The sequence below is a fragment of the Glandiceps talaboti genome, chromosome 11 (assembly GCF_964340395.1).
Source record: "Glandiceps talaboti chromosome 11, keGlaTala1.1, whole genome shotgun sequence".
NCBI lineage: Eukaryota > Metazoa > Hemichordata > Enteropneusta > Spengelidae > Glandiceps > Glandiceps talaboti.
Genome location: NC_135559.1, coordinates 2,413,125 through 2,422,937, shown reverse-complemented (window position 1 = coordinate 2,422,937; position 9,813 = coordinate 2,413,125). Strand labels below are relative to the sequence as shown.

The following is a 9,813-nucleotide window of genomic DNA, read 5'->3' as shown; positions in this document are numbered from 1 at the left end:
GGGGAACGTCGCTACAAGCAAGTAATTTCAGGTTATGTAAAATCATGAAATGACTCTCCAAAACCCATAGTTTATGAAATGTCTCTATCTCCTTTAATGTTGTAACGACATCACTGTACTGTGATTGGTAAAATATGTTTTTGTAGGTATGTATGAGTCAGTCAAAAGAACGAGTTGGTGATCATCTTGTGTAATCAAAAGTCATAGTCAGGAATATAATTGCCGTCTAGTAGTGAACAAAAAAAATGACAAATATGGTGAGAGTTTAACCCATTTCTGTTTTACAAAGCAAGACAAATGACGACAAAATTCAACTAACTGAAGTATCTTATGTTGTTTACACCACAGGCTTACCGAATTACTGGCAACCCCTTCAGTAGAAGTCAGCAGGAGTTTATCTATGATGTACTTGGTTTAACGTTCACCTTCCCCAATGGAACTAAGATAAATGGTATGACGATATATGTGAATAATTACAGAGTTAATTGCACGTGTCACGTAACTTCAAAATATGTATTGTAGACGTGTATATCTCCAAAACTAATTAAAATTCTAAAATCACCAAAAAATACTAATCAGTCACGGTATCTAAACTCATCACTAAACACACCAGTGTTGTCACAGCACTGTTATAGAACGACGTAAAACAATGGTTTCATCATTGTTTGGGCAAAACTCCTGGAGACAATTATTAAATGTATTTTAGAAAGGTCACGTGATGCAAGATAGGTCAAAATGACTTTTTTAAGACCCATAAATCAGTCTCCTTTAAGAGTGCCGCAGACATGTATTGATGTTTACAAACATGTTTATGTGCATATAATACAATAATAAATGGAAGTTCACATTAACATCATCAAAAAGGCAAGGCATGCTGAACCTGCAATCCGCAGATTCAAAGCCGTCCACTGTAAGCTGTCCATTCGAAGATTTGTACTTTAACCATTCGACCATCCTGACTCGACAACCTTATTAACCTGCGCATGCTCTTTAAAATCCAAAATCCAAACAGGATTGATAATACATTGCCTTGCTATTACAGTAACTGACACAAAGGAGGATATTGGAGTATGGTTAGGAAGACAAACTCCTGGAATATTTCATGGTGAAAGTGTGATGGCAACCCACTCTGACGACTGGAAAAATTACACCTGGAGTGGAGAGGTAACTGCGACGTGTTGACAATTGCCAAATTGATTGGTTTGATAGACATCATATTAGTTTGTTATTCAATTATTGGAAAATGTCTTTCTAATTATATACGTTTTTTCAGGTCTCCCAACCATTCGCCGCTTTGAAACTGACTCTTGCTGGTTCAACGAACATTGTGGAAAACACAACGGTTACGGTGTATTATGAGAACACACTTAGAAACACCAGTGAAAGGATATACTCGACTGCCGTCAAGATAAATGGTACAACGTTCGACGTATTCGTCCCAGAACATGAAATCTGGTATAATGGAAATTATACATTTAACTTTGACTTACCAGCAAGTAAGTGATATAAGAAAACATTAAATGTTGCACTTCAAATTTGCAATTTAATTCAACTTGGGTAGAATTAATTCTTGAATTATATTTCACAGTAAACAACCTCGACATAATTAAGTCCATCCTCTGTTTGTTTGTTCTTGTATAAAGTCATCGATTTCACTATTACAGGCATCCAGACCAACTTTACTGTGGGTATGACTCAGCATAGATGTGACTATTGGAGTGATGATGAAGGACGATGGCGATATGATGTGTGCAAGGTAAGAGATAACACATTTATAAACAATAATGTATTCGTAAAATTAAAATATTCATTATTCAATAATCGACATAGCATGCAGACAAATATATCTCAAGTTTATTCATGATATTACATTAAAAAATAATGACATTAAATAAAACATGCCTATTATGTTTTTGCTTTTTATCTATACAAATCATGACGTCATTACAGGCTCACAAATCTTAATATTTAAAAAAAAATCATTTGACAACATTCAACAGATAAATATTTATGTTTACTGTGTAGGTGTCTCCGAGATCCAATACCAAAGCCACACTGTGTCTGTGTAATCGTCTGACCTAATTTGGAATGTCTCACAACTATCAGTCAAATGACATCCAGAAGAAAAGACAATGATTGCTGCAATCCTTGTCTCGTGGGATGACCCTTTGAGGGGATGCTAATATTGTAGGATGTGGTTCAAGGACTATTTGAAACACAAGCACTCACAACCCCACACGATTATATATATCATATACATGCACAGTCTCAACCACACACCATTATATATATCATATACATGCACAGTCTCACAGTCACAACCACACACCATTATATATATAAATAATATACATGCACAGTTTCACACAGATGCATATGCATATAAATTCATTCAACTTAGACGTGAATACCAGTTATTAAATTCAAAATTATGAATTTTTTCTTCAAAACTTTTAAAGCGTACATGTACATTTATTGGAATGTGTAGGTAGAACGAAGTGGAAAAGTTTGCAACATCGTCGCAACCACGGCCTCTTTTTCGGCACCGTCGAAAACATGCTGCCCAGATGGAAGTGTAGCGGAAGAAATAACAGCTCTTATTTGCGAGAATGGTTTGCAAATACATGTATAGTATATTATGTGAAACATATTCTTAACAATGTTATGTGTTTATTAGAGACATGCTGTGTATTGAGATAACTTAAATTGTAATGTGTAGTGAGCAAAAATGTCGCAAAGGAAAGAAATACACTGTAGGAACATCTGAACACTTTTAGCGACAGTGCCCTCATGGCACAAGGCAAATAAGACGTTTGTTCATAATGAGTTCGTGACAGCTGTTGGTGTAAACATTTGTGTGTTAATGATTCATGGAATTGATAATTGCCGAAAATAGATTTAATACTGTTATTGTTTAACTATATCATTGTATTGAAATTTCAAGTTGAAACTTCAGTTGTATTTCATGTTTGTTTAAAGTCCAATAAAACACTTGTAAAATACTTAACGGTAATCTTTCTGGAAAATGTCAAATTCATTTCAGATTTCCCAATGTGTGTGTGTGTGTGTGTGTGTGTGTGTGTGTGTGTGTGTGTGTATGTATGTATGTATGTATGTATGTATGTATGCATGTATGTATTTAACATCAGTGTTTCATTTGGTATATTTTTTTGCCAATGTCACTTCTTGTGTACACGGCTTAATAAATATGTATGTATGTATGTATGTATGTATGTATGTATGTATGTATGTATGTATGTATGTATGTAATCCAACGTAAAGACAATATTATTGGAGCAAACCTTGTTTTAATGTCGGATAGGTAGTGTAGAATTTCGAAGTTAGAAATCCCCATAATGAGACAAAAACTTACACATTTGATATATAATTTTTATAGTTTGTAATTTGATTTCCATGGGTTATTAGACAAAGAATTTGCCCCCATGTTTTGTTGAGAGCAATGTCACGAGATTGTGCTTTTCAATAAATACACCCCTAAGTACCAGTGACCTTTTGATCAATGGGGATGACAGGTGTCGGTCAGGAAGTTTTTGCCATGACAGGTTGCTAATTTACATTTCATCGACGGATAAACATCTGCTTGTGTTTGTGTACACCCAATCGGCGTTAAGCAGACACCAATAAATACTCTCTAAACCAGTTGACATGTGTTTCTTATAACATCAAGCCCTGAGGGGTGAACTTGGTTGATGCCACAAGCTGGCTACCATGTGCTGTGTGAACAGGTATTGCATTCGACACAAGGAACTCTCAACCTACGTCAACGGGATACTACAACTTACGATTTGCCAATGCGTGGTTTATTGGATTCCTGACTTACTTGGTACCGTGTAAAAAGGTGAGTTTTCATATTGTGGACAATTGATGTACAATACCATAAGGACTGTTTGAAAACCACTTGTCTGATCTCCACATTTTGAGTCTACGACTATTTGATGCCACGTGGACTGTAATTCGTTAGAAACTTAGTAGTAGGGACTGTCACCATAATTACGTATCGAAGATTTGATTTTATTTTGCACAAATCTGACGAGTGTATCGGTGAATTGATTCAAGTTTGGTAAAATACAGTACTCTCAATTGAGATATGCTGTTCTCTGTTGTCTCATGTCTACACTACTCTGTTCTATTCCATAGTTGTGTGTGTCACTGTGACTGCAATAATTGTTTTTGTTTGCAATACTCCGTACAAGTGATTTATATAAATTAATGATACAAGAACTGTCATGCAAATACTTGGAGGTACGCTTTATCAAACCAACTAGCTTGTAAGACTTTTTGACGATGTCCTGAATGTGTAACTCCCAGCTTAAATTAGTTGAGAGGACAACGCCAAGATCTTTGACTTGGTTGACACGGTCGATTTTGATGCTGTTAATTGTATATGCAGAAAGGAGATTTCATAGCGTTCCAAACATATCAACTTGGTCGTAGTTAGATAGTTTTAAAATACAATGTACAATGTACCTAAAAAGTAACAAAATAGATATTTAGTGGGGGGTTATATTTAGGAAGGTTTTTGTCGAATATAATGTTCAATCTTTAGTTAGGCTAGCGAGAAGTTTCCGTTCCCCAACAAAACCAAGTCTCGCATGTTGAACGTATATATTATCAAACGCTATGATATCTCCTTTCTGCAGCTGAAACCCAACTGCTACACTCCATGTAACATTCCGGACGTGCTGCAAAGTTTCTTCCTCGACTTCACTACCATCTCCGTAGTAACAGTGAGCAGGAAATTTGTTGTCAGGGATATCGAGATTTGCCCATGATGGATGATCTTTGTAGTACGATGCATGGTGTGCTACGATGTGATTAAACCAGACTTCCTCTCCTGCAAAATATATTCAACCAAATGTAAGCTGAATACCTTCATATAAGGGCAGAGCCTTTAGATTTTTGTTCCTATTCATGTACAGTAATTAATGGAATGCAAAATTCTGAGCTGACACTATCATACATCATATACCCCTTAATTGCAAGGTAATGATACCAAATATAAGCGTGTACACTTAGATATTGTTATATAGCCAAGAATGTTCAATTATGCAAATACCTCATTAAAATACCCACATCAACAAGCTATAGAACACATGAACTTTGTTATAATCAATGTATGTACCAATTGCAAATTATATGTAATTTTATGTAAATAACTTAATGCAATTGAAAACTATATCAACCATTTCTTTCATGAAATTAACCAATACAAATGTCACTTTTTACCATGCAAATGTGTAAATTAAAACATGAATTTTAAGAATACGAAAGTGATTGTATGCACAAAAATGTATTTTTTATTAAATATTGCAACACATGGCGTGCCATAGTGGCAATTTTCTATTGTTCAACTCTGAAAGGGTGTTGGTAATTTCTCTCGGTCACTAAACACATACTACTTTCCTTGGCCGGCGAGGCCACCATTCCAGGGGGTATACACCTATAGATGCTAATTATGATCTCTCATAAACATTTGTAATTCACAATTAACACCACAATCAGTTTCCCGCCTAACACAAAGATGGCAAGAATATTTTATTTCAATAATCGCAACCCAAAGCATAGTTTTTCTGTTAACGCCACATGATTTTACGACGATGATTTTCTACGATACGACGGTCATATCTATATGTATACGTTGTCCTGCCCTTCGAATTCCACAAACCCACTTTTCATTGTTGATGACAAACCACACATCCTGTACTCATGCGACAGTCTAAAATACTCCTTATGTATATCAAGTTTGGGAGCTATTTATTTATAAATTGTACATTAAGTCATGATAATACACGTTCAGCTGGTATGTTGAAATAATCACCTGTCTTTGGATGAGTGATAAATGCTTTCCGCATGTTGTACCAATATGATAGTGCGCCCTCTTCGTCCCATTTATAATGCATCCCGCGTTCGTTTAATAGTTTTTCGACTTGTGATTTGTCTTCTGTGAAGAATGCCTATTAAAAGATTATATTAGAACTTATTCTTTGTAACATGCCTATCAAAACGGACAAAGCATGTGAAATTTTCATAATTATTCTTATATTTAGGTGTTCTTGGCGCACTTGTATACATGCATGTTGCAACCATATCAATATATGTTATTTTACTTGCTGATTAAAATGAGTAGTATGCTGGAGTTTCACTCGCTGGATGATGTTCAAGGTTTCAGAAGATTGTGTGTAGTAGATAGTAATTTTGACGTTGATGGCGTGTGATTATCACGTGATTTGCCATGGCACATACCATATCGTGTTATATGTCACCTCAAATGATATTGTGTCGTAATTCACATTACATAAATTAAACATATTACATTACATTACATTGCATTGCATTGCATTGCATTGCATTGCATTGCATTACATTACATTACATTACATTCATTACATTACATTACATTACATTACATTACATTACATTACATTACATTACATTACATTACATTACATTACATTACATCACATCACATCACATCACATCACATCACAACATATTACTTCGGAAAGACAGCTCAGCTAGCTTTGATGAGCACAGACTAAAAGTCAATGTGGTCAATTTCAGATTTATAATAATGGCCTTACCTCCTGCCAACTGGTATACCCTTCGGGATGTCGTTGTGGTAGATGCCGTGTATATCTAAGCCCAACCTTTCGTAATTTCTCAATAAGATCTGTGTTGATGTTTGGCAAGATACTTCTGTTGTCAACCATTACAGTTTCCCCTCCATGACCAGGCTGAGCAGGTATCTCACAGTAGAAGAAGACCTGCAATATAGAAAATATGTGTCCAAATAAATAAATTATTGAAATAGATATTACATATAATATCAGATGAATATCCGAGTGCATTGTAATTCAGTTGTCTTGTACATTACGCTGTTATTTATTAACTTAAACAAAACAGACTATGCGGTTGGCAGAAGTATCAGTCATGGTGGGTTAGGTTGGCAAGCTTTGAATCCCGACCCCGCGGCTTGGAATCTGCAGGTTGCAGGTTCGAGCCCTGTCGCTACCGTTTGTTTCTGAATGGTTAAAATTCTTAGGCAAGATTTAAACCATGATTGTGCCTCAGTCAGCCCACCTGTATAATTGGGGACCTGGTAGGATAGAGGTTACAATGTGAATGCTTTAAACCTATGCGCTTATAGAGACTGCAATTGGAGTTAGAAAAAAGGGATGATTTACACAGGCAAGACCTATTTAATGAAGCTGATATATCTATATTGATAATTTTAGAAACTTACCAGAAGGACAAAAATTTAAAGAAACAATGAGCAACACAAATCTAATTATTGCACTTATGTAGACCACCACCTACATATAATTGTAATACATAATCAAATATACATCTCCATAAATCTGTCTAATTACCATACAATATTTTTTTCTTTCTTATCATTCAATAGCTTTTGTAGTTCATTAGTTTTATTACCTCCCAGGGCCAGCATTCGACTGCCTTAAATTTTACAAATCTCTTTACAGGAAAACTTGGAATGTCTTTTGTCTAAAAATGACTATATGTAAATTACGTGAATGACTACATCCGTGAATTTGAAACAAAGGGACGCCTTGAGGACAATTGTTTTCCAGACTCGCTATCTTATTAAATACTAAACATGTAGAGTCAAGACATTCTTCCGTCTTATCTAAAATGTGATGCCCTCATTACCAAACTCTCTTATTCTCGGGGAAAATGATAGCAATGCCTATTGAAACGAGATGGCGTAAATTTATGAAAGCACGTCTAAATTATTGTCTTGACACCCATGTCAGCTATTGCAATGATAAGATTCTCTCCAACTGGGTGTTTGGTGACATGTCTAAAGTACAAATTCATGACAGTTTTGTACACAACTCCCCAGGGTTTTGTTAGGTGTACTCAAGTTAACCTCAGACCACTGCAGCTGAAAAACGAAACAATACACTATTATAGGATAGGACAATTGGGCCTTGCCCCTAAGAATAGACAGTACGTGCTGGGAAACACAAGAGGGATCTTACCTTTGATGGGTAAAGTGGCGCATACGACAATTCATTATGTGGTTCGACGCAATAACTTGGTGGATCATCGCTCGCTGTTAAAACATGCTTATATAGCACACGTCGTACGCCTGTACCCCCTTCGTATCCCATCATAGTATATCCAAGACCGTTGACAAATTTGGAGAAAGTCGCTCCATTTGACAGAGGTAGTTTACGAAATAGAATCGCCCCGTGTACGTGCAGCTCATCATCTAATATCTCGCGTACTTCGCTCGTCAAATCTTGTAGAGTATTTTGCGACGAGTCAGAGTAGGTGCATTCGTATACAGCTGGTAGGTTTTCTCTAGGACTAGGCAGGAATTTTGGATATTCACACAAGTTGCTTCTCGCTCCAGGTAGCCATTCTCGACCAGCGAGTAATGCAGTAGTTTGCGGTGGAGCGTGAACGTATTTGCTGTACACATATCTCGTTCTTGAACCAACACCGCCATATGCTCTGTAACAGTTGTTAGTCTTCATAAGAGGCTGTTTGATCTTTTGGAGGATGGTAAATGCTGATTTCATAATTTCAGAAGCTATTCGTATTCATAAATCATGAATTGACCCAACTCTGGAGTACTTCGTGCTGTAGTCGTAGATCAGTCCACGTCCGTAGGGAACGAGCAAAATTTATCATGGGGGGGGGGGGGGGCTTGATGAGAAAATACTTCAGTCAATATTTTTTTGTAACCCCTGGTGCCGTCAGCGCTCTAAAAATGTTCAAACCTCCCCCGAAATGAAATTTAAAATGTTAGTGCTCCCCTCCCATCACACACAAAATGTTACATTGTGATTTCAGTGTACATTCGTTTTAATATTTACAGCGCATTCCTCTCCACCACATTGGTATTGTACAACCGGCCTAGGTATATAGGTACAATACATGAACTGTATAGTAATAATCGACTTCTGCAGAGTCCAGTATTAATTTAATCACAAAGAAATGTGGGCTTTGCAACAAAAAATTACTGAGCTTTAACCTATACTTGGATATATTTAGCCAACAAGGCTTTTTCCTTTCAACCCTGGTGTGATGTGAGAGAGGGGGGCAGCATCACACCAATAGCTGCTGTATGGGCAGGGTGTGTCCACCTCCAATCATGAACACTTTTTTGAAAATGGAAACATATAGGGGTAATTTAGAGGCATAGAATATCAAACCATACACATTATTTAAAGCAAATGATACACAAATAATTGTCTTCAACACCATAGTTAAATCAATTTACTCTCAATATCAGTGAATTATTCATATATTATATATTCATATATAGAGAAAAAGATATCAAAGCATGTTTATTATCTGCCTCATATTCGTATATAGGTAGATGTTGGTTAAAAATAAAGTTTACACCATTGAAGTGAAATCGTGACAAATTTTGTTTTGCTCTCAAGGTATGATAAAATTATTTGATTTGGAGAGCCATAATTCCGACCAATGTCAAAAATAAGACAACCCCTCCCTCTGAAATTGACGACCCCTTCCTTGGCCACTATGACCCCTTCAGGATGTGCTGGTCCTGAATGCTCCATTAGTTATCAAGGTCTAGACTGTCGACAGTCGCTCGCGCCATTTTTTCCCCCCACGGTTTATCTAAACTTAAGTTGTCGCCGTGCTCCGATCCGGCATAACACTACACTAACTATAATCCCATACTGATATCGAGGGGCGAAGGCCCGAGCGACTCACTCGGGCCTTCGGCCCTCGATATCAGTATGCGATTATAGTAGTATTGCGCCGGATCGGAGGGCCGCAACGACTTAAGTTTAG

At 36.6% G+C, this 9,813-nt stretch overlaps 1 protein-coding gene across 1 annotated transcript; it reads right to left on the bottom strand.

Annotated features, from left to right (window-relative positions):
* Positions 1–4,485: 4,485 nt before the first annotated feature.
* LOC144442827 (dapdiamide synthesis protein DdaC-like) lies at positions 4,486–8,603 on the bottom strand. The gene is made up of 4 exons (XM_078132199.1): positions 8,022–8,603; positions 6,603–6,785; positions 5,840–5,975; positions 4,486–4,855 (listed from the first exon to the last, which is right to left on the bottom strand). The coding sequence occupies exons 1-4, from the start codon at positions 8,565–8,567 to the stop codon at positions 4,557–4,559; spliced, it is 1,164 nt and encodes a 387-aa protein (XP_077988325.1). The 5' UTR covers positions 8,568–8,603; the 3' UTR covers positions 4,486–4,556.
* Positions 8,604–9,813: the final 1,210 nt, after the last annotated feature.

What these genes read in the sequence shown, in the direction of transcription:
- LOC144442827 (XM_078132199.1), bottom strand. Translation starts at nt 8,567, where the DNA reads ATGAAATCAGCATTTACCATCCTCCAAAAGATCAAACAGCCTCTTATG. An exon ending in CGCCACTTTACCCATCAAAG is followed by an intron (nt 6,786 to 8,021) that starts GTAAGATCCCTC and finishes TCTATATTGCAG; the next exon opens with GTCTTCTTCTACTGTGAGAT. An exon ending in GGTATACCAGTTGGCAGGAG is followed by an intron (nt 5,976 to 6,602) that starts GTAAGGCCATTA and finishes ATCTTTTAATAG; the next exon opens with GCATTCTTCACAGAAGACAA.